The following is a 27,810-nucleotide window of genomic DNA, read 5'->3' as shown; positions in this document are numbered from 1 at the left end:
AGAAAAAAATCTGGAAAGCACTCCACTGACCTGCTCTTAGTAAACTAAGAAGAAACATTAAGATGACTGTGAGCTCTGTTAAGGGTACTGATTCTGTGTCCCCAGTAGATAAAAGTGCATGTGGATGTGCTAAGCCGCTTCAGTTGTGTCCAGCTCTTTGCCACCCTACGGACTATAGCCCACCAGCCTCCTCTGTCCGAGGGATTCTCCAGGCAAGAATACTGGAGTGAGTTCCCATGCCAGTCCTCCTCCAGAGGACCTTCCCAACCCAGGGATTGAACTCCTGTCTTATAGTCTCCTGCATTGGCAGGTGGGTGGTTCTACCACTAGCACCATCTGGGAAGCCCGGTACACAGAAGTGAAGTGAAAGTCGCTCAGTCATGTCCAACTCTTTATGACCCCATGGACTATACAGTCTATGGAATTCTCCAGGTCAGAATACTGGAGTGGGTAGCCTTTCCCTTCCCAACACAGGGATCAAACCCAGGTCTCCCGCATTGCAGGCAGATTCTTTACGAGCTGAGCCACAAGGGAAGCCCAAGAATACTGGAGTCCTTTTCTCCAGCAGATCTTCCCAACCCAGGAACTGACCCAGGGTCTCCTGCCCGGCAGGCAGATTCTTTACCAACTGAGCTATCAGAAAAGCCCAGTAGATAGAAGAGTGCTTATTAACTACATGTGAAGTGAGTGAATGAACATCTCATCCAGATACATGGTAGTTGTGTACACACACCCAGACATATTTATGCAGACCTGTCACACAGTGGAGGGTCAAATATTTAATAAATGAAGCACTGCATTAAAGATACACATGAGGAGAACATGGGCACACACAGATGTATGGAGAATATGTAGTTACCCATTTTAAACATTTACTTGGCTGCGACCGGTCTTAGTTGTGGCACTCAGGATCTTTTGTTGCCGTGAGCAGGCTTCTCTTGTGGCGTGGGGGTGAGGGCTTAGGTGCTCTGCCGCATGTGGGATCTTAGTCCCCGACCAGGAATCAAACCTGCATGCCCTGCATTGGAAGGCAGATTCTTAACCACTGGACCACCAGGGAAGTCCCCTGTGGAGCTAGTTTTGAAGCCAAGTCCTAAAAATGGGTTAGGGGCTCATTAATACAATACCATAATTGCACTGTCCAGGCAAAGCGTAGCAGAAGCACAGGGAGGGGAATTCTGAAGTAACAGGACTGACATGGACGCAGCACTTCAACTGAGAGCCTTTCCAAACATTCACACCCTCTGACTCGGGATTTTGCAACTTTTAGAAATGTATCCAGAGGAAGCAGTCAGATACAAATGTGTCCTTACAAGGAAGATCACCACAGCAGCATCGTTTATAAGGGCAAAAGATTGGAAGCCACCTATGTGTCCAGTAATAAGGTGGTATATAGATAAACTGGGAATCATTTCATGAAAACAGGATGGTTATGGACTAGAAGAGATCAGAGGATCCTGTAATTCCATTTGGGTGGTGGTCTTGTCTTATGGATGTGTGCAACATGTAGAAATTCACCAAGTTGTGTGTCATTATAAACTTTCCAAATTACTAAGTAAAAGGACATACAACTAGCTAGATCATGTAGCCATTATAAACCAATACTGAATAATATGGGAAAATGCTCCTAATTTAATGTTAAATGATAAAATGTAACATATAAACTATATATCTTACAATCTAGTTTTATTAAGGTATGCAATATATGCTTACACACATAATTCATAGAAAAAAATACTGGAAGGAAAGAAGCCAAAGCACTTTCTCTCACAGGTGCTTTTTATTCTGATAATTTTGCCTGAAGTTCCACATTTTCTGGAATGAATATGGGATGCCTCCTGATGATCTTGTCAAGTGCTGGTGGTCACTGTGACCTCTAGTAGCCTCTAGTTCTCACTTTCTGACTCAAATACTGTTCATCTGTAATCATAATCTCCAAAATCCTGAGGACGGATCTGCTGCCAGGCTGACTGATGGTTGTCAACCTAAGTCCTACCAGTTTATGTTTTCCCTATGGCCCCAGTTTTGTATTATTCTTAGTAATCAAGAGAATGACAACAGGGGGTATGTAATATTTATTGAGTACCTCCTACGTGTCAGGTTCCACTCTGAGGGCTCGACATGAGGACCCTGCTGAAGCCCTCTGGACCCTTGTAAGGCTCTTCTCCTCGACTCTGTGTTGAGGTTGCAACTCACTCTGGTCTAGGGGACGCAGTAGAAGCCACACTCTGCCTGATCCAGAGTAAAGCTTTAAGAAGGCCTGGGTTACTACATAACTCAGCGATTCCACTCCTTCGACCACCAGCGGAAAAATGAAAACATACACTGGCATGAACTTGTACAGGTAAATGTCTGTAATAGTTCTATCCTTAATAGGTGCAACATGCAAATACCAAATGCCCATCCACTGATGACTGGATAAACAAAGTGGATGGCTACACACTGGAATATTACTCAACCATAAAAAGGAGTGGAAGGAGGGCAATACAGGGGTAGCGGAGTAGGCAGTACAAACTACTGGGGATAAGACAGGCCACAAGGACGTACTGTACAGCACAGGGAATATAGCTAGTAATTTTGTAAAAAAAAAGGAACCTTTAAAAATTGTATAATTTATTTTAATCTTATTAAAATAGTGTATAATCTATTGAAATGCTCAAATAACCTAATCTTTTGATTGTGATGATCTAATCATCTGTTAGACTGAATTAGAGGCTATTCTTTTGTTTACTATAGTTGCCTGTTCTCTCAATTACTCTCAGGAGCAAAGAAACAAAATCAGTCACTCCACTAATTCTCCAGTGAACTGTTTTATTTTAGTGTCTACAAAAGTAAAATAAGAAGTTCAGTGAAGGAGCTGAAGGATAAAGGATAATGGTATTGTAGCTTTTATCCATGATTGGCCTTTTCTACTCCAGGCAGCTGTCACACAGGGTTTGAATCTTACTGTTCCGCCTGCTCTAAAAACGCAGGGGTCCCATAGCTCATCTTGCCTAAGTCCTTGGCCTACTGAGCTCCTCTGTCACACACCGCCATGTCATACATGAGTACACACCATACACATGCATTTCCCATATTCCTGGCCAGCCTTATTTCTCGCCATCACTAAGTGGGTTTTCTGCACTCCTGTCTGTCATGCTGGTCACCTAATTCTCCAACTGGGTGACTTGGTTCCTCAGAAGACCTGGTCAGAGTCATGTGGCTGGATTGGGAGTGAGAAATGGAGCAGTCCTGCCATATCAATAAACAAGGAGGCCACAATCAGTGAATTTCTGAACCCTAAGGGAAACTAGAAAAGAAAACAATACCTGTGACCCTGCAGCCATGAGGCAGCAGTGGGGAACTTGGAATGTAAAAAAGACACAGGACGCTGGCCCCAGACAGCTGAGATACATATTCAGTTCAGTTCAGTCACTCAGTCATGTCTGACTCTTTGCGACCCCATGGACTGCAGCGTGCCAGGCTTCCCTGAGATACTTATAGAAGGCATGATTTCAGTGAGCCCAGACTCTTGCTTCTTCCCCTACATAGAAAAGTGCTAAATTCCTCCTTTAGATAGCAGGTTTCCTTTAATTAACAATACTCTCTTTATGCCCTTTGTTGTACAACTTCATGAACTGGCTCCTCCCCTTGCTTCCCTGGAGCTGCTCTCTCAGGGTTTACTTGAGATGCTGTCTCCCAGGCTTGAAGTCCTAAAACTTCCCATTGAATAAAACATAACTGTCAACTTTCAGGTTGTGACTATTTTTTAAGTTGAGAGGGGCAAGATGATGACTGTGGTCCAGAGCTCAGGGTTCCCAGACTCATGGGGAAACACAGGAACCTAATCAGGTATAAGCCATCTCTCTAAAGAGCAGATGAAAGTCAACGGGTTGATGTGGAAAATCAAATGAGGAGACTGACCTCTGGGGGTAGGGCAGCAAATGGAAGCAGATGGAAGCCAAGAGGAAAGATCCCCAGTGGAACTTCTCAGAAATATACACACAAAAATACATGCACAGGACCAGGTCAAAATTTCCTCTGGTCTTTCCTGAACCTTCCATGCGTTTTTCAGCTTTCCAGGGTCACTGAAGCACAAACTCCCAAGTGAAGATGCAAAGTGGTCAAACCCGGGATCACCCAGCCCCCACCCCCACCCACCATCCAGGCAACTATAGTCTACTTGCCTTAAAGCAGAACTGGATTATTGCATCAGATGGCCCAGACAAGAATCTCTTATCTCAATGCAACTTTAAGGGGGAAAGGTCAGGAGACAAGCGCAAGCAGGTTCTATTGGAAGGGTCTGACCTACCCAAGCTTATATGATTTAAGATCTCGCTTGCCCTGAGAATGTCCTGATCTCTGCCTACCACTCAGCCTCACAATGATTGCAGAAAAGGATGGAGGTTCTAATAAGGTCTATTTGCATCTTTTTCCTTTTTAACCTCAAAATGCAGTGTTGGTTTTCCTCATGTTTCCTGGATGCTCGGATGTTTACTTCTTTGTGGTTTTTCTTTTCTTTCCTGATTACACGAGTAATAGATATTTGCAGTATAGACAATTAGTCAAGTACACCAAAATATGAGAAAGACTTAAAAATCATCCCCTGATGGGTACACGGAATCTCTGCACTGGTCTACTTCTGTGTGCATTTGAAATTTTCCATGAGTTTAAGACAAACAAAGGGAAAGAAGAAACCACTCACTCAGGCCCATGTGTTTGTGTGGTTTTGTGTGTGGCAAATGCAAGCTGCATAGTTAAGAGACGATGTTGTCTGCAAAACCAAAAATTTTTACTGTCGGACAAAGTAACACCCCATGCCTCAGGCCCCCATAGATTTGATGTGATGTGTCTGTCTGAATCTTTTACCAAACCCATGGATGGTAGCGCCTCTGTCCATGGAATTTCCCAGGCAAGAATACTGGAGTGGGTTGCCCTTTCCTCCTCCAGAGGATCTTCCCGCCCCAGGGACTGAACCTGTGTCTCTTGCACTGGCAGGCAGATTCTTTACCGCTGAGCCACCTGGGAAGCCAGCCCCCAAGACAGCCCTGTCCTAATCCCTGGAACTTGTACATAGTGTTTGATGTCCAGGGAGAATTAAGATTGGAGATGGAAGGAACGGGGCTTCCCAGGTGGCACTAGAACCCGCCTGCCGATGCAGGAGACATGAGAGATGCAGGTTCAGTCCCTGGGGTTGGGAAGATGAGGAGGGAATGGAGGAGGAGTGAATGGCAACCCACTCCAGTATTCTTGCCTGGAGAATCTCATGGACAGAGGAGCCTGGTGGGCTACAGTCCACAGGGCTGCAAAGAATTGGACATGACTGAAGAGACTTTGCACACATGTCTGAAAGGAAGGTTGCGACTCTGCTGACCTTAAGATGGAAAGATGTTCCTGGTGTAGCCACAGCCGTCTTAAATGGGGAAGAGGGGAGGAGAAGAGTCAGAATGAGAGAGAAGGCATCATGAGAAAGATCAGACCAGCCCCTGCTGGCTGCGATGACAGAGGAAGGGGCCATAAACAAGGATGCAGAGAGCCTCTAGAAGCTGGAAAAGGAAGGGAAACAGATTCTCCCCTACAGCCTCCAGAAAGAACCAGCTCTGCCAACACCTTGATTTTAGCCCAGCGAGATTCATTTTGGACTTCTAACAACATTCAGAAAACTAAGATCATGGCATCCGGTCCCATCACTTCATGGCAAATAGATGGGGAAACAGTGGAAACAGTGGCTGACTTTATTTGGGGGGGCTCCAAAATCACTGCAGATGGTGAGTGCAGCCATGAAATTAAAAGATGCATACTCCTTGGAAGAAAAGTTAGGACCGACCTAGACAGCATATTAAAAAGCAGAGACATCACTTTGCCAACAAATGTCCGTCTAGTCAAGGCTATGGTTTTTCCAGTAGCCATGTATGGATGTGAGAGTTGGACTATAAAGAAAGCTGAGCACCAAAGAATTGATGCTTTTGAATTGTGGTGCTGGAAAAGACTCTTGATAGTCCCTTGGACACTAAGGAGATCCAACCAGTCCATTCTAAAGGAAATCAGTCCCGAATATTCATTGGAAGGACTGATGCTGAAGCTGAAACTCCAATACTTTGGCCACCTGATACAAAGAGATAACTCATTTGAAAAGACTCTGATGCTGGGAAAGATTGAAGGCAGGAGGAGAAGGGGATGAGAGGAGATGAGATGGTTGGATGGCATCACCGACTCGATGGACATGAGTTTGAGTAAACTCTGGGAGTTGATGATGGACAGGGAGGTCTGGTGTGTTGCAGTTCATGGGGTCGCAAAGAGCTGGCCACGACTGAGCGACTGAACTGAACTGCACTGAACTGAACCTCCATAACTGTGAGATAATAAATGTGCTGTTTTAGGGCTCCCTGGTGGTTCAGGGGTAGAGTTTGTCTGCCAGTGCAAGAGACATGGGTTTGATCCCTGATCCAGGAGGATCCCACACACTAGAGCAGCTGAGCCTGTGCACCACAAGTTCCGAGGCCTGTGCTCATAAGTGTGAGGTGATAACCTCACTGTAGTTTTGATTTGCATTTCTCTAATAATAAGCAGTATTGAGCGTTTTTTTCCATGTATTTATTAGCCATCTGGATGTCTCCTTTGGAGCAAAGTCTGTTAAGTACGTCTTCTACCCATTTTTTTTTATTGGGTTGTTGGTAAACACACTAGAAAAACAAACCCAATCAAAAAATTCTTCTAAAATAAAAAAAAATTTTTTTAATGCCTCAAAGCATACTATTAGCCAAGTAGGTGAACTAATAGCTATCGAGTTATCTACTACAGCCCAGACCCTTGACCATCTATTATGGACTGAATAGTGCCCCTGGTCCAAATTCATGTTAAAGCTGTAAACCTGAATTGAACTGTATGTGGAGACAAACCCTTCAAAGAGGGAAGTAACATTAAAAGAGGTCATAAGGGTGGGCCCCTGATCTAATACGGCTGGTGCCCTTATAAGAAGCACACAGAGGAAAGGCCGTGTGTGGATACAGCAAGAATGTGGCAATCTGAGCTGAGGAAAGAGGCCTCACTGGGAATAACACTGCTGACATCTTGGTCTTGGACCTGCAGTCTCCAAAAGCTATGAGAAAAGAAGTGTCTGTTGATGCCACTCAATATGTGACATTTCATTATGGCAGGGAGAGAAGACAAAGACCTCATCTCAATTAAGCCTCTCAAAACCCTGTTGAGGATGTCTTGTGATAAATGTACTGGACTTCCTTGGTGGTTAAGAATCTGCCTGCCAGTGTTGGGGACAATGGTTTTATCTCTGGTCTGGGAAGATTCTACATGCCGTGGGGCAAGCCTTTGTGCCACAGCTACTGAAGGTCAAGTGTCTAGAGCCAGTAAGAGAAGTTACCACAGTGAGAAGCCCACTCCCCTCAGCTAGAGAAAAGACCACTTGCAGTAATGAAAACCAAATTAATACATAAATATTAAAATGATTACTTAAAATGTACTGGCCCTAATGAAATGACCACATCATTTCACTGACTGCCTGCCCCACATCAGGCAGGTCACAGACACGTGTCAAAGCTCTCTCCTTTGCTGTCTCTGTATCACAGGCAAGGACATGGGGGCAAAGAAGAGACAAGATGCAGCCCCAAGTCACGGTCTGTCAGTGCCGGAGCCAGCGGCTCAGCCAGATCTCCACCGTGCTTTCCGCTGCAACCTTCATTCCCATCTTTTTTCTGACTCAACACAATAAACTCTAACTAAATGCACCGTGCTTTACTCCCTCTAAAATGACTTCTACAACCTCTCTAGCACAGTCACTCTTGTGGCCCATGTGTGCAAAGTCACTTCTGTCATGTCCGACTCTTTGTAGCCCCCATGGACTGTAGCCCGCCAGGCTCCTCTGTCTGTGGGGATTCTCCAAGCAAGAATACTGGAGTGGGTTGCCATTTCCTCCTCCAGGGAATTTTCCAGACCCAGGGACTGAACCCAAGTCTCTTACGCCTCCTGTATGGGCAGGTGGGTTCTTTACTTCTGGCACCACGTGGAAACCCATCTATACCACTAACAGCCACTGACACGAATGCACACTAGACACCAACGAGTAAGATCCACCCACAGTACATCCTTGTTGTCTTTAATTGTCCAGTCCAGGGACCGGCAGGCAACCTTTCTGTAAATGGCCAGCCAGTCTACATGTTCACTTTTGTGGGTCAAATGGACTGTGTCTCAAGGACTCAATTCTGTCCTTGCAGTTTGAAAGCATCCACTGATGATACACAAACAAATGGGTGTGACGAAGTTCCCATAAAACTTTATGGATGAAAAAAACATGAATTTCTTTTCCATTTTCATCTTGATTTGCTTTTCAACCACTTAAAAACATACCATTCCACCTCCTAGACCACAAAGAGACAGGTGGCAGGCAGCAAAAAGACAGGAGGGAAGCCAGATGTGGGAAGCAGCTTGCCAAGCCCTGGTCCAATCCCAAACCAATCAACTGATCAGAAAGAAAGCCACGGGGCTAGACACTGATGAGCTCTTGCTGTTTTCTTACTGAACAATGTAGACTTTGAATTTCCAGTTTGCTACAGATCCTTTTGCCCAATTTCTCATCCAGGAATACTTGCTATGAACCAGACTCCTTTCCAGGAACTCTGAAGTGCCAAAAATGGGCTTGAAGGGGATAAAGTGCCTTCCTCTGCATAATGAAAATCAAGGGAATGGTGAAAACAAACCCCAAAGTAGAATTTATATCTTTTCTTTAAAATATTTATGTTTTATTTTTATTTATATGGCTATGCTGGGCTTTAGCTGAAACATGTGGAATCTAGTTCCTGGGCTGGGGATCAAACCCAGGCCCCCTGTGCTGGGAGCATGGAGTCTTAGCCACTGGACCACCAGGGAAGTCCCCCTCTCCCCACCCCTTTTTTTAAATAGCATGCCTTTTGCCTTATACACAAATAGCACGTGTCTTTCATTAACATAGGAAAACATCAGGTAGTCTGTCAAATCTTTCATGAACTCAGACTTGGTTAAGAAGGAGCTAATGAAAATGCTTGACATGGACAGGAAACGCCTCCCTGGCTTTTCAAATCTAACCACTTCAGAGGAGGGCCAATCTCATTACCACATCTCCTGCAGCTGCTTAAGAGAAATCCCAAGGAGCCCAGCAATGATTTCTCCCCTAACTATCCAGGGAAGTAAAACTGGGTCTGCTCTGTGAACCACCAAGGGAACATTTCATGCAAAGATGGGCTCGATAAAGGACAGAAATGGTATGGACCTAACAGAAGCAGAAGATATTAAGAAGTGGCAAGAATATGCAGAAGAACTGTATAAAAAAGGTCTTCATGACCGAGATAATCACGATGGTATGATCGCTCACCTAGAGCCAGACATTTTGGAATGTGAAGTCAAGTGGGCCTTAGAAAGCATCACTACGAACAAAGCTAGTGGAGGTGACGAATTCCAGTTGACCTATTTCAAATCCTGAAAGATGATGCTGTGAAAGTGCTACACTCAATAGGCCAGCAAATTTGGAAACCTCAGCAGTAGAAACAGGACTGGAAAAGGTCAGTTTTCATTCCAATCCCTAAGAAAGGCAATGCGAAAGAATGCTCAAACTACTGCACAATTGCACTCATCTCACATGCTAGTAAAGTAATGCTCAAAATTCTCCAAGCCAGGCTTCAGCAACACGTGAACCATGAACTTCCAGATGTTCAAGCTGGTTTTAGAAAAGGCCGAGGAACCAGAGATCAAATTGCCAACATCCACTGGATCATGGAAAAAGCAAGAGAGTTCCAGAAAAACATCTATTTCTGCTTTATTTACTATGCCAAAGCCTTTGACTGGGTGGATCACAATAAACTGGAAAATTCTGAAAGAGATGGGAATACCAGACCACCTGACCTGCCTCTTGAGAAACCTATATGCAGGTCAGGAAGCAACAGTTAGCACTGGACATGGAACAACAGACTGGTTCCAAATAGGAAAAGGAGTACGTCAAGGCTGCATATTGTCACCCTGCTTATTTAACTTATATGCAGAGTACATCATGAGAAATGCTGGACTGGATCAAGCACAAGCTGGAATGAAGACTGCCAGGAGAAATATCAATAACCTCAGATATGCAGATGACACCACCCTTATGGCAGAAAGTGAAGAACTAAAGAGCCTCTTGATGAAAGTGAAAAAGGAGAGTGAAAAAGTTGGCTTAAAACTCAACATTCAAAAAATTAAGATCATGGCATCTGGTCCCATCATGGCAAATAGATGTGGAGACAGTGGAAACAGTGTCAGACTTTATTTTTTTGGGCTCCAAAATCACTGCAGATGGTGATTGCAGCCATGAAATTAAAAGATGCTTGCTCCTTGGAAGAAAAGTTATGACCAATCTAGACAGCTTATTAAAAAGCAGTGACATTACTTTGCCAACAAAGGTCCGTCTAGTCAAGGCTATGGTTTTTCCAGTAGCCATGTATGGATGTGAGAGTTGGACTATAAAGAAAGCTGAGTGCCGAAGAATTGGTGCTTTTGAACTGTGGTGTTGGAGAAGACTCTTGGAGAGTCCCTTGGACTGCAAGGAGATCCAACTAGTCTATCCTTAAGGAAATCAGTCCTGAATATTCATTGGAAGGACTGATGCTGAAGCTCAAACTCCAATACTTTGGCCACCTGATGTGAGGAACTGACTCACTGGAAAAGACCCTGATGCTGGGTAAGATTGAGGGCAGAAGGAGAAGGGGATGACAGAGGATGAGACAGTTGGATGGCATCACTGACTTGATGGACATGAGTTTGAATAAACTCCGCGAGTTGGTGATGGACAGGGAGGCCTGGTGTGCTGCAGTCCATGGGGTTGCAAAGAGTCAGACACGACTGAGCGACTGAACTGAACTGAACCGAGGATGGTTAACTATCAAGGCTAAGGTGGAAAGCCAGCTGGTATGAAGTCAGCTGCTGTTGCCTAAGACAGTTATCTGGGTGGAGCTGAAAACCTCATCCTTGCTCACAGATTAAGCAAATTTAATCTGCTTAAGTGCCAGACACTGCTCCCAGTCACAGATGACAGGGACTTAGAACCAAGTTCTTTGGTATGTACGTTAATTAAGTATTATGTATATATGCATAAATAATACATACCATAGGAGCAAATGAATATTAACAAAGACAAGAAGTAAGGTGCCTAAAATTCATTTCCAGGGGTGGGGGCGGTTCTTAGCCTAAAGTTGTCAAAATGTTTGTGTTTTTCTATATGTTAAGTTGCAGCAGCAGCTATGATAAGTTTAGTCATTTTACCATCCTATCTTCTTTTGATATCTGGGTATTTTTAAATTGAAGTATAGTGAATTTACAATGTTGTGTTAGTTGCAAGTGTACAGCAAAGTGATTCCATTATATATATATTTGTGTGTTTTTGTGTGTGTATTCTTTTTCAGATTCTTTTCCATTATAAGTTAGTACAAGATATGGAGTGGAAACTCTTTTTTAAAGTGACTCCAAAAAGCCACTAGGGATGATATACTGAGATGTCCACTGCTGTGTTATTTATAATACTCAAAAATTAAAGACAACTCAAGTCTCCATCAGCTGGGGACCAGTTAAATTAATTACGGTACGTCCACACAATGAATTACTTGCAATTAATAAGAATGGTACCATAGGGGGAAAAAATGCAGAAATGTGGTCATATTATTAGGTGAGGAAAGCAGGCCAGAGGATACATAAATACTATCTGTGTAGAGAAAAGGTATCTACCATACCCAATGCACAGTGGGAAAAGGGGCCAGACGAATGTGTACCCAGAGTGCTACTCTCCGGGGGAAAGTGATTATGGGTGCTTTTTTCCCTTATAGCAAAGCTGTACTTCATAAGTTTTGTACATTGAACGGGCATTGGTAGTAAGAAACTTTAAAAGAAAATAAAACAAACAAAAGCTACGGTGGTGGCAGCTGACAATGGAGCCTCCCTGGGAGCTCTGGGAATTTCCAGCGAGAGAAGCCGGCGGAGGCCACAACCATGGTGCCCACAGTGGCCTTATAACAGCGGACATGGCACAAGTTCAAAGTACATATGAAAGGGCCAAGGTTAGAGAGCTTTATTGACGCTCCTCGGGAATTAAAAATGGGAACGATGAGACCTCTCTGGCAGCCGAGAAAATATGAAGGAAATGATGCTGAAATGGAAACAGCAGAGGCTGAGATACAGGAAACAAAATTATGGTTATCAAGGGGGCAAGGAATTAATTGGGAGTTTGGGATTAACAGATACATACTACTATATACAAAAGAGAGAAATAGCAAGGCCCTATTGTATAGCGCAGAGAACTACATAATGGAAAAGAATCAGAAAAGGAATGTATAGATATGTATACAACTGAATCACCTTGCTATCTACCTGTAACATTATACATCTACTATACTTCAATCAAAAAAAAGAAAACAGCAGAACCCAAACTGCCTTATCCACTGTAGAAATTACCAGTATGTATAAGGAAAATGCTAGAAAAGGAATGGGAAGACATGAAAGGTCTTCCATGCTGGACGTTGTTTCCAATGTTTGAAATCCTGTGAGTGCTCTTTTCAGTCTGTGTGGGGACCGTCGGAATGAATGAAGCAAGACGGGAGAAATTCAGGCAGCGAGGGCACACGAGCGCTGAGTGCTGACTGTGCCACCCAGTCCAGCACTCGGCCCACCTTCAGGGTGACCGAGCCTTACAGCTAACCTGAGAGCTTTGACTTTCAGCCCATTTTTTTTTGGTCACGCCTCATGGCTTGGGGGAACTCTCGTTCCCCAACTAGGGACTGAACCTGGGGGCACAGTGGTGAAAGCGCTCAAAGTGGTCAACGTGGAGAAAGTGGAGAAGTCTTAACCACTAGGCCGCCAAGAAACTCCTCCCCCTGTTTCCTTCCCCCAAGCCCATTTTACAGATGCGAAAACTCTTTAAAATGGCTTAAGGGAAGGCTTACAGGAAAGAAGCAATCAGTCAAGGAAGAAGGAGCTTACAGGGAAGCTTCCATGGAAGAAGCAATAAGTCAAGGCCCGATAGCAAGACATAGAGATTGGATTTGAACCCCCATCTTTAGACTCAGAATACCAGCACTTGCATGCTGTAGGATCCTATGCACCATAAACTCAAACTCAGGTAACCTTTGGTGCCAATGTGGGTTCCTGAAAAGCTTCCTAAAGATACACATCCACGAGTTGCCACTTTAAAAATGTATAACAGCCTTTGATGTGCGTCCCCCAAAGCTCCATTGCTTATAAGAACTGAACAATGAGATAATAGTTCTCCAGAGAAAAATACAACTATTGAAGCAAAATCTCGATGACAGCATTCTCTTCTCTGAGTTCGATTCATCTCCACGATGCACAAATGCCTCGCTTCATTGAAACCTCAGCATTGGGTCTGAATAAGGCAGAGAGGTTTCCTCACACCATTCATATGGCTTGAGGACTGACCAGCCAAGATCTTGGCACGTCTGTTCCTGCTGACGAGAATACCAGCCTGGGTGAAGCTCAATTCAGCAGCCCCGTTCCCCGCAACTTACAAACCATGGGACGATGCTCAGCCTGGATTTGATCAGGGAATAAATGACAGAAGCAATGAAGTATTGGGATGGCCAAAAGGTTTGTCTGGGTTTGTAAGATGTTATGGAGAAACCCGAAAGAAACTTTTGGCCAACTCAACAGAATGAATTAGCTGAGCAACAAGATAAGTGATTGTGAACCTCGCCTAGCAAAACCCCTCCATTATCTCTCACTCATTCTATTCTTCCAGGTGCAGCCCATCAAAATCTTAATTGCCCAATTCGTACCCAACATATACTGAACAAAATCTGAAAAGGAATATCTAACAATGCTTCTTCTCTAACTTTTTGAAAGCCTCCATAATAAAACAAACCCTAGGTGTTCCCCACAGTGTAGCCTGCAACAACTCAAACTGAAAGTCAACTTCTATAGTAGAAATTAACACAACATCTTAAATCAACTCTACTTCAATAAAATAATTTTTAAACAACCCAATGATAGTAACAAAAAAATAATGAGTAAAATAAGAAAGTCAACTTCTTGGTTAAAAAAATGTATAAACAAAAGGCCCTTTTTGGAAATGAGCTTTATTTTCAATCCTACTTAGTTCTAAAAGCCTTCATATTTATTTTTTCCTCCCACCAGGTTACCTACAAGCTTGGATTCCACACATCACAACAAATGAATCAAACACCTGCAGGATCCAGGTGCTGACCACCAGACGGCCACATTGGTGATAAAATTCGGACTCGGATTCAAAGAAGCTTCTGTGCAAAATGCTGTATTTCCTCAAATGAGGGTTATTGTTTGTCAATCTTGAAATCATCCACTTAAAAAGCAGACCCCAAAACCCAAGCTTTCAGAACTGGATCCCAGTACCACCACATAAATCACTCTCATTCTAAAGACTCTACAATTAATGGTCCCCGAAAGTTACTTTAATAGAGGGCTTCCAGGCAAGGCAAAGTTTCTCATAAAACCCCCATTCACCCTGCCAACTGCTCTGCACCTCTCTTCCATGGGAATCCATAATACTTCACCCTCAAAGTCCTGGGGCAACCTTAGTGGCACTGTGTGGCCGAGCACAGCCCATTGTGATGGGGAAGGAATCTGGACACTGACCCAGCAACAATGAACTTGCTCAGTCATCACAAACACAGTGCAATAAGAGGCTGCATCAAACCAAAAAGCCAGCCTTTCTGCCTCAGATCCCTGGATAAGAAAGATTTTTACAAATCCGTACAATTCGACCAAAAAAGGATGGTCATTAAAAATAAACCAAGAAAGACACAGAAACGGGTTTCCAGGGAAAGCCTGGTAGAAGAGAGATTCTGCTCTGATTAAACAGGTTCTTTTATCTTTGGGGAATGCAACATTATCCCAGCCCTTTACATACACTCTCCTCAGACTCCTTAAGTAGACAGCATTTCAAGGCAGCGATCAAAGTGAAAATATCTTTGAAAAGAAAACAGCGATGTGGCTGGGAAACCGTGTGCATCTTGGCGAACATTTTTTCCACCCACCACAAGCTTGGACTTTCTGGGAAGGTCACTCGGTTTCCGGTCAGAAACATTCTCGAAGTCGTCAGGAACGAGGAAGAGAGACTCAGAAGGTATGTTCTCGGTTCTGCGTCTGGAGCTCAGGAACCAAACAGCCTGGAAAAGTTAGAGGGCAAACCTCCATGAGGATGGGAAGCTGTACCCTTGAAAATGCTGTCAGGAAATATTTTCTGGTTACCATTACTATGGGCTTCCCAGGTGGCACCAGTAGTAAAGAACCCACCTGCCAATGGAGGAGACTCACAGAGGCAGGTTCAATCCCTGGGTTAGGAAGATCCCCTGGAGTAGGAAATAGCAACCCACTTCAGTACTCTTGCTTGGAAAATTCGATGGACAGAGGAGCCCAGTGGGCTACAGTCCATGGGACCGCAGAGAGTCAGACACATTCTATTACTAAGATTATTTTGCACCATTTTCTGATTTTATAAGTAACTCTATTACACAACAACGTAAATACACTTAACACTCAACTGTACACATTAAAAAAAGTAACTCTTCTAAAAAGTATCTACATCTTATTTTAGCCCATGCTCTATCACTGCAAGTCAGTGGTGACTTTCATAAATGAAAAAGACCTTTGAGTAAACAATTAGAGAACTGCTAACTGAAAAAATCTGGAACAAGAGAGGCCTAGAAACTGGATAAATGTTCATGAAGTTTGGGAATGGGTATACAGGTTATGATACAGGCCTACAGGGGAAAACTACAGAGTTGTTAAAAATATACACAGTTGACTCTTGAACGACACAGGTTTGAACGTGTACCAGACCACTTATACGTGGATTTTGTCTTTTTTTTCAATAGTAAATTCCACAGTACTACAGGATCTAAGGTTTGGTTAACTGGATTTTTTTCAACAGTAATAGGAAAAGGAGTACGTCAAGGCTGTATATTGTCACCCTGCTTATTTAACTTCTATGCAGAGGACATCATGAGAAACGCTGGACTGGAAGAAGCACAAGCTGGAATCAAGATTGCTGGAAGAAATATCAATAACTTCAGATATGCAGATGACACCACCCTCATGGCAGAAAGTGAAGAGGAGCTAAAAAGCCTCTTGATGAAAGTGAAAGAGGAGAGTGAAAAAGTTGGCTTAAAGCTCAACATTCAGAAAATGAAGATCATGGCATCTGGTCCCATCACTTCATGGGAAATAGATGGGGAAACAGTGGAAACAGTGTCAGACTTTATTTTTGGGGGCTCCAAAATCACTGTGGATGGTGACTGCAGCCATGAAATTAAAAGAAGCTTACTCCTTGGAAGAAAAGTTATGACCAACCTAGACAGTATATTCAAAAGCAGAGATATTACTTTGCTGACTAAGGTCCGTCTAGTCAAGGCTATGGTTTTTCCAGTGGTCATGTATGGATGTGAGAGTTGGACTGTGAAGAAGGCTGAGCGCTGAAGAATTGATGCTTTTGAACTGTGGTGTTGGAGAAGACTCTTGAGGGTCCCTTGGACTGCAAGGAGATCCAACCAGTCCATTCTGAAGGAGATCAGCCCTGGGATTTCTTTGGAAGGAATGATGCTAAAGCTGAAACTCCAGTACTTTGGCCACCTCATGCGAAGAGTTGACTCATTGGAAAAGACCCTGATGCTGGGAGGGATTGGGGGCAGGAGAAGGGGACGACCAAGGATGAGATGGCTGGATGGCATCACGGAGTCTGAGTGAACTCCAGGAGTTGGTGACGGACAGGGAGGCCTGGCGTGCTGCGATTCATGGGGTCGCAAAGAGTCGGACACAACTGAGCGACTGAACTGAACTGAAACACTGCAGTGCTACACGATCCAAGGTTGGCTGAATCTGTGGATGCAGGACTGTGGATATGGAGGGCCAACTGTAAAGTTACACTTGGATTTTCAACTTCGAGGACAGTCGACTCCCCTAACCCTTGTGCTGTCAATTAATAGTATAAGGGAATTCTCTGTATTATCTCTGCAACATTTCTATAAACCTAACCCTTTCCAAGATAAAAACGGTTATTTGAAAAACTAACAACAGATGGGGCAGGAACAACTGAGTCACACCACATACAAACGAAAGAAGCTGGATCCCTACTTCACATCATACACAAAAGTTAACTCAAAATGAATCACAGACCCAATTATTAAAACTATACAATGTTCACAAGAAACTTTTAGGTGAAAGTCCTTGTGACCTTAGGCTGAAAAGTAAAGTGAAAGTCGTATCTGACTCTTTGCGACCCACGGACTGTAGGCTCCTCTGACCCACCTCTGTCCATGGAATTCTCCTGGCAAGAATACTGGAGTAGGCTGCCATTCCCTTCTCCAGGGGAATCTTCCTGACCCAGGGATCGAACCAGGTATCCTGCATTAAAGGTGGACTCTGTGTCGTCTGAGCCACCAGGGAAGCCTTGGATGAGGCAATTTGAGGCTATAACACAAAAAGTACAAGCGATAAAAGAAACAGACACACTGGACTTCATCAAATTTGTAGAATTTTGCGCTTCAGATGACACCATCAAGAAACTGAAAAGACAATCCACCAAATGGGAGGAAATACTTTCAAATCATTTACCTGATAAGGGACTGGTATCCAGAACTTAAAAAGAACCCCTCCAATTACAACTTTAGTAATAATCCAACTAAAAACTGGCAAAAGATCTAAACAGACATTTCACCAAAGAAGATACACAAACGGCCAATAGTTCAGTGTCATTAACTGTCAAGGAAATGTAAATCAACCTTCACATCCATTAGGAAGGCTATAATCAAAAAGATCGGCAATAACAAGCATTAGCAAGGTCATGCAGAAATTGGAACCGTCAGACACTGCTAGTGGGAATGTAAATTGCTGAGCCACTTTGAAAGAGTCTGGCAGTTCCTCAAAAGGATAAATATAGTTACCATAGGACCCAGCAATCCCACTCCTGGGTATATACCAGAGATCTGAAAACTTAAGTCTGCATAAACACTTGTACACAAACGTTTGTATCAGCATTCTTCAAAATAGCCGAAAAGTGGGAACATCTCAAATATCCACCAACCGATGCGCAAACTGTGGTGTATCAATACAATGGACTACTATTCAGTCACAGAGAGAAATGAAACAGTGACACACACTACACCATGGAAGAATGCAGAGGACATTATGCTGAAAGAAGGCAGCCAGACACCAAAAGCCACATATGACTCCATCAGTGTGGAATATGACAACAGGCAAATCCAACAGAGACAGAAAGGAGATCAGTGGCTGCCTAAGGGTGGGAAAGGGAGGAACGGGAAGGATCTGCTTAATGGGTAGTGGGTTTCCCTTGTGGTGGATGAAAACATTCTGGGACTAGAGGTGGCAGGCGCACAACCATACGAAAATACTACAAAATACTGAATTGTGAAGACTGACTTCCACTTTTTACTTAAAATCTTTTTCCATGGTTTGACACTTTCCTTTTCTCCCTATCTTCCCCTGCCTATAATTTTTTACGAATATTTCAACATAAAGAAGAGTTAAAAGGACAGTTCAGCAAATACCCACAAACACACGACCTACATTCTGTAATTAACACTTCACTTTACCATGTATCCATCCGTTTATCTACCCAATTATCCATCTACATAATTTTGGATATGTTTCAAAGTTGCAGGTATCAGTGCCCTTGGTCTCTAAACATTCAGACACCTTTCTCCCTGTGAAGTGAAGTGAAGTGAAGTTGTTCAGTCGTGTCCGACTCTTTGTGACCCCATGGACTGCAGCCCACCAGGCTCCTCCGCCCATGGGGTTTTCCAGGCAAGAGTGCTGGAGTGGGGTGCCACTGCCTTCTCCATTTCTCCCTGTATTTCAAGCTTTTTGTTGCTGTTGTGCAGTCACTATGCCATGTCTGACTCTTTGTGACCCCATGGACTGTAGCACGTCAGGTTTCCCTGACCTTCACCATCTCCTGGAGTTAGCGCAAACTCATGTCCATTAGGAGAAGGCGATGGCACCCCATTCCAGTACTCTTGCCTGGAAAATCCATGGGCGGAGGAGCCTGGTAGGCTGCAGTCCATGGGGTCGCTGGGAGTCGGACACGACTCAGCGACTTCACTTTCACTTTTCATTTTCATGCATGGGAGAAGGAAATGGCAACCTACTCCAGTGTTCTTGCCTGGAGAATCCCAGGGACGGGGGAGCCTGGTGGGCTGCCGTCTCTGGGGTCGCAGAGAGTCAGACACGACTGAAGCGACGCAGGAGCAGGAGCAGCAGCAGCAGCAGCATGTCCATTGAGTCGACGATGCCATCCAACCATCTCATCCTCTGTCGCCCCCTTCTCCTCCTGCTCTCAGTCTTTGGCAACATCAGGGTCTTTTCCAATAAGTCAACTTTGTGCATTAGGTGGCCAAAGTATTGGAGCTTCAGCTTCAGCATCAGTCCTTCCAATGAAAATTCAGGGTTGATTCAAGCTTTTTAGGACTTTTTAAAAATTTCCAACTGAGCTCAGCTCCAACAATTACAGAAGGGAGTGTACAGAATAGTGAACCATCCCCTTGGACCCGCTGCCTTCCTCAGCAGTCACAGCACGGTTGCCTCAGTGGACAGGCTGGACTAGAGCCTCCAGATTCCACACGGGCAGTCACTTCCCTCGCTCACTCATTCGGCATTCAGTCAGTGTTACTGTGTGCGAGTCACAACACCAGAGTGTGACGCCAGAGTGTACCTACAGGTGATAGCCCACCTTTTTACTTTCCAAACATTTTCCTGGGTGTGCGTGTGGGTGGGAGTGGGGAGGCAGGATTCCCTGACGGTCCAGTGGTTAGGACTCTACACTCTCATTCCCGAGGGCCCAGGTTCTATTCTTGGTTGGGGAACTAAGATCCCACAAACCATGCAGCATGGCCAAAAAGAAAAAAAGAAGAAAAAAAAATTCTGTGTAGACATGTTATCAGTGATGATGTCATCACCATTGGTCATATGAGTATCTTTTGAGCTACCTGACTCTTCTCCTATTCTTGGAGATTTAGGTGATTTCCACTTTTTAACAGCCTGAAAAAGTCCATCGCTGCCTCCCTGACAGAGCCCTTTCTGGAGGAAAGCTTCCCTCACTCAGAGCACAGGCTGAAAGAGTTGGCCTAGGTCAGGGAGCTATAAAAAGTCACCATCAAAATCAGGATCCTAGGCTACTGGCTAAGCTAGCCTTGGGCTGAGCTGAGAGGTTACGAAGCCTGAGGCTACCATCCTGATGGGCACAAGCCAGCAGACAAGTAGTAAAGAAAGCTGGTCAGGTAGGAAAGGATGATGAAGCCAATGGACAGAGAAAATGAGAACATAATGAGTTCTCCTCTGCCCCAGAACCTTTGCACATGCTACTGCTGGCACTACTATGCCTCTCTCCAGCTCTGTAAAAGGCAGATTTCCTCTCGATCTTTAGGTCTTGATTTCAATGGCATCTTCTTAGCCTCTCCCTGACCATCCTAAACTGGGAGCCTCCCCCTTCAATTCTCCACCTCGCAATTGATTTTTTTCCTATTTTCTTGCTATGCCCCTGTTATTCTGTGCATTCACTGACAGAAAAACGTTAGTCGCTCAGTTGTGTCTGACTCTTTGCGACCCCACGGGCTGTAGCCCGCCAGGCTCCTCCATCTGTGGGATTTTCCAGCACGAATACTGGAGTGGGTAGCCATTTCCATCTCCAGTGGATCTTCCTGATCCACAGTTTGAACCTGGATCTCCGGCACTGCAGGCAGACTCTTAACCATATGAGTGACCAGTGCGTTCACTGAAGGCAGGGACTGTGGCTGTTTCGGTCTCAACTGTAATCCTGGAGCACAGCCCTCGACAGACACTTGTGAATAGATACTAATAAATGAATGAAGGAGGAGCTCCCCAACACGTCTACTTTCTGTGAGGACTTAGTTATGCTTCCTACACTCCTGCAAATTCCTTGATCTCTTCATGAGCCCTCTTTGTACCTAGGTAGGCCTCATCCAAACTCCCCAAAGGGGCCTTTCTAGGCCCCTATTTTTGGGCTTCTCTGGTGGCTCAGACACTAGAGAATCTGCCTGCAATGCAGGAGACCCGGATTTGATCCCTGGGTCAGGAAGATCCCCTGGAAAAGGGCATTGCAACTCACTCCAGTGTTCTTATCTGGAGAATTCCATGGACAGAGGAACCTAGCAGGCTACAGTCCATGGGACTGCAGAGAGTCAAGACATAAGTGAGCAATTAATACTTGTCAGGCATACTTTACAGTCCTCTTTCTGGGCTCTAAAATACGTTCTAGTGGCACAGAAACCCCTGCTCACCTGACCTCCTACGTCCTAGAATCATCCCCTTAAACAGCTACTTGGTTGACACAAGGACCACCCAGCAACCCCAAATTCAGCATCTCAATGACTCAAGACAGCCAACTTTTCATCCTCTTCCTCTTTAGAGAAAAAGGACACAGGGATGGGCCCAGCATGCCCCAGAACCCCTGATGCTCTTGTTTCTTTTCCCCTGAGTCTGTTTCCTCTGAGTGTCATGATTCACTAACAACAGTACTGGAATTATGGCCCTGACACTGAAAGGAAAACCAATCCAACCGGGTATTTTTCACCTAATGAGAAAAATATAAATATAAATAGGCATAAAAGCCAGAAATAAATTCTGAATACACTTCTGCTGGCTTCCAGCAGGGTGGGAGCAAAACCCAGCAGCACACTGGTCTCTCAAGCCATAGTTTCCACTTTGGCCAATGCCAAGCATAGGCTAAGCACAACAGAGCTGGCAAGAGGTGACGGAGCCACAGGCTCCAGGGAAGGCATCTCTTGACAGCTCCCGCCAAGGCCCTGGGCACAGCCAGGACTTGGAGAACGCCATGTTCTAATCAAAGCTTCAGCCTGGACTGCAGGGACACAGTTTAACTCCTGTAGACCCCCGTTTCCTCTCAAGCATAGAGAGTTACTTTGAAAGCAGAAATCATGACACAAAAGTGCAGACTGGGCGGACAGAGAACGACCATCAGGAGGATCATTCTAGGGAACGACACTGAGAGCAATAATGACGGAGGAGACAGGCGGGCTGGACTTACACAATCATGCAGAACATCATGAAGACATTCCACAGCGCGATGAAGATTCGAAAGTATCTGAGGCTCAGCAGGAACTCCCGGATGTTGTCACCTGGGAAGTCAGAAAGCATTTTCACAAGCAGGGCTAACACTTCTGTTTTCAGCACTGCAGTGTGCTTCTGTGGCCCCTGCCCGCCCCACACCCCCTGCCCCCGTATCCCAGCAGCAGCATGGCTTGTCCTTTGGGCCACCTCTGTTCCCCAACCCTGAGCACTCAGGCTATAGCTGCCAGTGACCAGCCCCCAGAGAGGACCAAGCCCCCAGCCTCTGAGTAGCTCAGGGAACAGCACATGACCCAGATCTGCCCAGTGAGAGCTGGCCCTGCGACTGTGGCCCCAACTACTGGGAAAGAGGCACCTGCTTTCTGCCAGGGTTGCTGGGCTGTGAAGATGGAAGCCCAACTCTCTAAGGCAGGGGTTGGAAAACCATGGCTGGTCCACAGGCCAAAACTGGCCTCTGCTACTTACTTCTGTATAGCCCATGAGTGAATAAAATTTGTTTTTAATGATTAAAAAAAAAAAATCAACAAAGCTTTTAGTGAGACACAAGAAATTACATGAAATTCAAATTTTAATGTCTGTAAATAAAACTTTATTAAAATACAGCCATGCCTATTCATTTACATATTGTCCATGGCAGTTTCCAAATCATAGAGGTGAACTGTTGCACCAGAGACTGATGGCCCACAAAGCCTGAACTATTTATGATCTGGCCCTCCACCGAAAAAATGTGTGTCGAGGGTCTTCTTTACTAACACAAGCCAGCCTGAGAGTAAAGCCAACCCAGGAGGAAGAAAAGCTGGGGAGGCCACGTGCTACAGGTCTGTTTCAAGCCCTGAATCCACATGCGTCTAAAGATTACGCTACCCTTGGATGTTTCCATTCACTTTACACATTTTGAGCTGATTTCCAGGATTTACAACTGAAGTGATGGTGTTAGTTGCTCAGTCATGTCCAACTGTTTGTGACTCCATGGACTGTAGCCTGCCAGGCTCCTCTCCATAGAATTCGCTAGGCAAGAATACTGGAGTGGGTAGCCAGTCGCTTCTCCAGAGGATCTTCCCGACCCAGGGACTGACGCCTGGTCTCCTGCATTGTAGACGGATTCTTTACTATATGAGCCACCAGGGAAACCCCTTACAATTGAAAAAGCATAGTAATTCATGCATGTAGAACAAGAGCTTTGCTTTGGTGATGACTTACTCTAGAACACACTGATGCCAAGGAATAGAAACCACTCCAAGGAGAGGGAATTTGGTACATGAAGACTCCAGAGGGACTTCCCTGGCGGTCCAAGGATTAAGAATCTCTCTTCCAATACAGGAGATGCAGCTTAGATCCCTGGTTGGGGCAAGAAGATCCCACATGCCTCAGGGCAACTAAGGCCATGAGCTGCAACTACTGAGCCCACACACCACATGAAAGAAGCCTGTGCACCACAACGAAAGATCCCACATGTCACAAGGAAGATCTTGCGTGCCACAACTAAGATCTGACACAACTACAAACCATAAATATTAGGGGAAAAGAAGATTCCAGAGACCTGGGTTCCAGAACCTTTCTCTGGGGTTTTGAGTTGACTGCCCAGCCTCTTAAGGCCTCCAGAATGAGATGACGCATCCAGACGAGGTGCTCTACAAGGGTGGCACCCCAAGTGCCATCCACAGACCAGGGCTGTCCGGGAAGTATGGAATGCCAGGTAGGAGCTCGGAAACTTCCAGAGCAACCCAACGTTGATGGCCACTTGGCGCTGCTGCACCATCCAAGCACAGAAGCAGCACAAGGTCTTGCTCAACATAGTTCAGACAAGTCCAGCACTGTCCAAAGGGGATTCCCTGGTGGCTCAGTGGTAAAGAACCTGCCTGCAATGCAGGAGCCGCAGGAGACGTAGGTTTGATCCCTGGGTGGGGAAGATCCCCTGGAGGAGAGCATGGCAACTCACTCCAGTATCCTTGCCTGGAAAATCCCATGAACAGAGGAGCCTGGTGGGTTGCAGTCCATGGGGTTGCAAAGAGTCGGACCCAACTGAGTGACTAAACACCAGTGTTGTCCAAGCCACGGGGTTAGTGACATGTAACACACCCTCCATAGTGTTGGCCCAGCACGGACTACAAATGTCAGAGACAGGTCCATCCCCAGGATGTCTGCAAGGCACTGCTTGGTGAGGCCCTTCTCTGAGCCCAGATCACAAAAATGGCCTCTCTCCCTCTCAACAAAGGCTGATTAAAGGCCTCTAGTCTGGGGGGTACAGGGAGGAATGAGACGGGTATCCCCGCCCCAAGGAGCTCACAGGGAGGACAAATACTAAACAAGTAACCACATAACTGATAATTCACTGAGTGCCGTGGGAGCTATAACGGGGTACCCAAACTGGCGTGCGTCAGGAGTGGGGTGGGGTCAGAAGTCTCACTGAGAAAGTGCATAAGCTCGGATGTTAAATATGGGCTGAAGTTTACTGTCCTTCCACGCAGGTGACTTGGGCCTATGTGTGCCCCAGTTTCTTCTGGTGCAAATAGGGATGATGGGGGACTGGGAAGTCTGCTGCCCAGTGCCCATTATATAGGATGCTCTCAGTAAATGAAGTCACTATGATATTAGGGGTCAATCAAGCAGACGATGGACAGAGAGGAGCATTCTCTGCAGGGGTACCAGCCCACACAGAGTCCTAGCTTGAAGGAGCCTTGCAAGAAGCCCCCAATCAGAGGAGAGTCACTGTTCTGACCATCCTTGTCATCAATGCTCCTGCTACCTCCAAGCTAGAATAGTGCCTTACACATAGTGGGTAAGCAACGTACACAACTGCTGAATGAATGCATGCATGTATGAATGATTGACAGACGAATGGTCTAGTGATTGAGAGGACAATCTCTGGAGACAGAAACACCCAGGCTCAAATCCTCATGCTGTCACTGATTTGCTCGGTGGCCACAAAAAAGTTGAGCTCCATTTCTGAGCCTCAGTTTCCGAACACAGGAAAATGCTCCTTACCTTTTAGAAACAGAGGTGGAATGAAATACCTGTAGAAAGAACCTAACAAGGCAGCCACCACCAGGCCAGCCCCCGATAAAGGAGAGCTGTCAGACGGTCTGTTCCGATTCACAGCTCCTCAGGGTTCCTGCTGTCCCCATGCAATGCTCCCTCACAGCACCCATGAGCTTGGCTGCAACGTCGCCTCCTCAGAGGGCCTTCCCTCCATACAAGGAAGCTGAAGCAGCAACCCCATTGCTAGCCTACATCTTCTCCTTTACTGTCTGTTCTTTGTTGAGGAACTGTTTGTCCCACTCTGTGTGACTACAACCCAAAGGCAGGAATTACCTCTGTCTTGTTCCCTGCTGTGCTCCCAGCATCCAGCACAGTAGCCAGTATATAACAGGAGCTCAATAAATGCTAGGTGAATGAATGGATGAAAGGGTGTAATAGTCAGGAACAGGTCCCATTAGACTCCAAATAGTTGTATGAGTCAATTTAGCTGCAAGTATATATTCAAGAGCCACCAGAGGCCAGGCGGGTAAAATGCTATAAAGGGGGCGGAGGCTGGGATAAGCTAGAGTCCACAGGCCCCACTTTGATGGGGTTCTGCTTCTCAACTCCCATTCAACAGATGCCAAAAGGTCTCTTGAACTCCAAGTTGTAGAATGTTCTAATTTACATCTGAATTTTTATATGACACCTTCTGGCTTATTTGAAAGCTAATCTAATTGAAAATTAAATTAATCTAATTGAAAATTAAACAGGTCTACAGCATTCTGAACCCACTCCAATATTCTTGCCTGGAGAATCCCATGAAAAGAGAAGCCTGTGGGGGCCCTGTGGGGGTTCTGGTTCATGAGGTTGCAAAGAGCTGAACACAGCTGAACGACTGAACAATAACAACAGCATTCTGAAGAAAATACCTATTTGTGAGGATATTCATTCATTCACACTGGAATGTTGGAACTTCAAGGACACAAAGGAAGCCAAAACAAGCTGGAGCCTCTTTTCTGGAGCTTAAGATCAAGTGTGAGAAGTAGATACCAGCCAGATGATAGCACACACAGAAGAAAATTATAATTGTAAAAAGTGATACGAGTGCTGACCTATGCAAGGAGGCCTGGTAAGAGAAACAAGTGGATGACAAAGGTGGGCAGAAGGAACAGCGCAAACTCAGGCCACCTTCACCACACACACTTAAAACTGATGAGAAAAAACTGTCCTCTCCGAAATGTACCAATTTCAGAGTCCTGAAAGGAGGCCTTACCTGTGCTGGGCTCCCTCGACTCCTCCCCAAAGCCCTGCGTGTCCTTCTTTTTCCTACAAAGAGAAGCAGACAGCGTCCCCGTTCAATAGGACAAACACATCACTTGGTCCCCAGGCCCTGATCCCCGGCTCAGAGGAGAGTTCTAGCCCTACCGCTGGTTTGCTGTGACTTCGAGCAGTTCAGTGATCCTCCCTGGACCACCACTTGCCCCGCAAATCATAGCTATGACTACAGCCATCGACGGGGTGGAAGCGGTGGTCCGAGGGTGCCAGATGTGGGGCTGAGGATACACGTTAGGGCTAAGAGATTCTCGGGGGATGGGCCTGAGGCTCTCATGGGTCCGAGCAGAGGGATACTGGGGGAACTGAGAGTCTGGATTTCAAGTTGCGGTGGCGCAGAGGATCGGAGAAGGACGGACCGGAATGGAGGCGGAACTAGAGTCCTGGACTTGGGGGCGGGGCCGGGGTCGTAGGGCAGGCTCACGCTCGCAGGGGCGGGGCTACAGTTCCCGCGGATGGAGCCACGGTCCAACGCGGCCTACTCACAGCTTAAAGTTGAGCACCGCCCCGGCGTTCATCAGCAGCGTCCTGCAGAGGAAGAATACGATTACTTAGACCGCCCCCACCGTACAGGGCCCTCACGTCCCATCCTCTGGTCCCCCTAATTACCCAAACAGCAGGATGTCCCCGATCATCGTTACGGCAGGCGCGTCCGTCAGAACAGGAAGCGGAAACCTCGGGGAGGGAGGGGAGAGACACATGAACCAACCAATCTGGAAGCAGCTCTGGCGAGGGCTGAGCCAATCAAAGATCAAGGCGGGCAGGGTCCCGCCTTCTACAGGCCAAGCCCCTTAAAGGAAGAGCCAGTGTTAATGAAAGTGTTAGTGTCTCAGTCGTGTCCCACTCTTTGCGACCCCATGGACTGTAACCCCTCAGGCTCCTCTGTCCATGGACTTCTCCAGGCAAGAATACTGGAGTGGGTTGCCATTGCCTTTTTCCGGGAATCTTTCCGACCCAGGGCTCGAACCTTCGTCTCCCGCATTGCGGGCATATTCTTCACCATCTGAGCCCCCAGGCCTTGTTCGTAACCAAGAAAGGGCGGGGCGAGAACATGACGTCATCCAACGGGAGGGAACCATACGCTGGCAGGATTGGGTCACGGATTGGAAACCTATCGCCCATGTGTGAGTGACCAGCGCTCCACACCACTAGCCCAGCAGCTTTTCCTTCTGCTCGGCTAGGTTCTCAAAGGATGCGGCCTCTGGAAAAACGGGATCTTTTGATCATTAAACTGCATAGGGGAATGGATCCCGACGCAGTGGGTTCTCCCTGACATGTACATCCCGACTGTTGGGTTCCAAAGGGCCTCCTCCTGGGCCCCACGGAAAGCAAGATCCCCACTAGCCGGGGGAACTATCGAGGGCGGGGGTTCCCACTGAGAGGTTCCCTCGGAGGACGTGATTCCTGGCGGAGGACAGAAGT

General features: G+C 45.9%; 1 protein-coding gene across 2 annotated transcripts; it reads right to left on the bottom strand.

Moving 5' to 3' along the window:
- Nucleotides 1-872: 872 nt before the first annotated feature.
- Nucleotides 873-27,073, bottom strand: SMIM7 (small integral membrane protein 7). Of its 2 annotated transcripts, XR_011145384.1 has the most exons (6): nt 26,998-27,073; nt 26,875-26,916; nt 26,330-26,382; nt 22,055-22,145; nt 15,012-15,143; nt 873-1,018 (listed from the first exon to the last, which is right to left on the bottom strand). XR_011145384.1 is itself a non-coding variant. In XM_068980472.1 (5 exons), exons 1-5 carry the CDS (start codon nt 27,021-27,023, stop codon nt 15,128-15,130), a joined length of 228 nt encoding a protein of 75 aa, XP_068836573.1. In that variant the 5' UTR covers nt 27,024-27,073; the 3' UTR covers nt 14,088-15,127. The 2 variants fall into 2 exon arrangements, 1 of the variants encoding a protein (XP_068836573.1); XM_068980472.1 differs by lacking the exon at nt 873-1,018 and having other exon boundaries at nt 14,088-15,143.
- Nucleotides 27,074-27,810: the final 737 nt, after the last annotated feature.

This window comes from Capricornis sumatraensis, chromosome 9, assembly GCF_032405125.1.
Source record: "Capricornis sumatraensis isolate serow.1 chromosome 9, serow.2, whole genome shotgun sequence".
Lineage (NCBI taxonomy): Eukaryota > Metazoa > Chordata > Mammalia > Artiodactyla > Bovidae > Capricornis > Capricornis sumatraensis.
The sequence above is the reverse complement of the archived record's forward strand: the minus strand, read 5'-3'. Positions and strand labels throughout refer to the sequence as shown.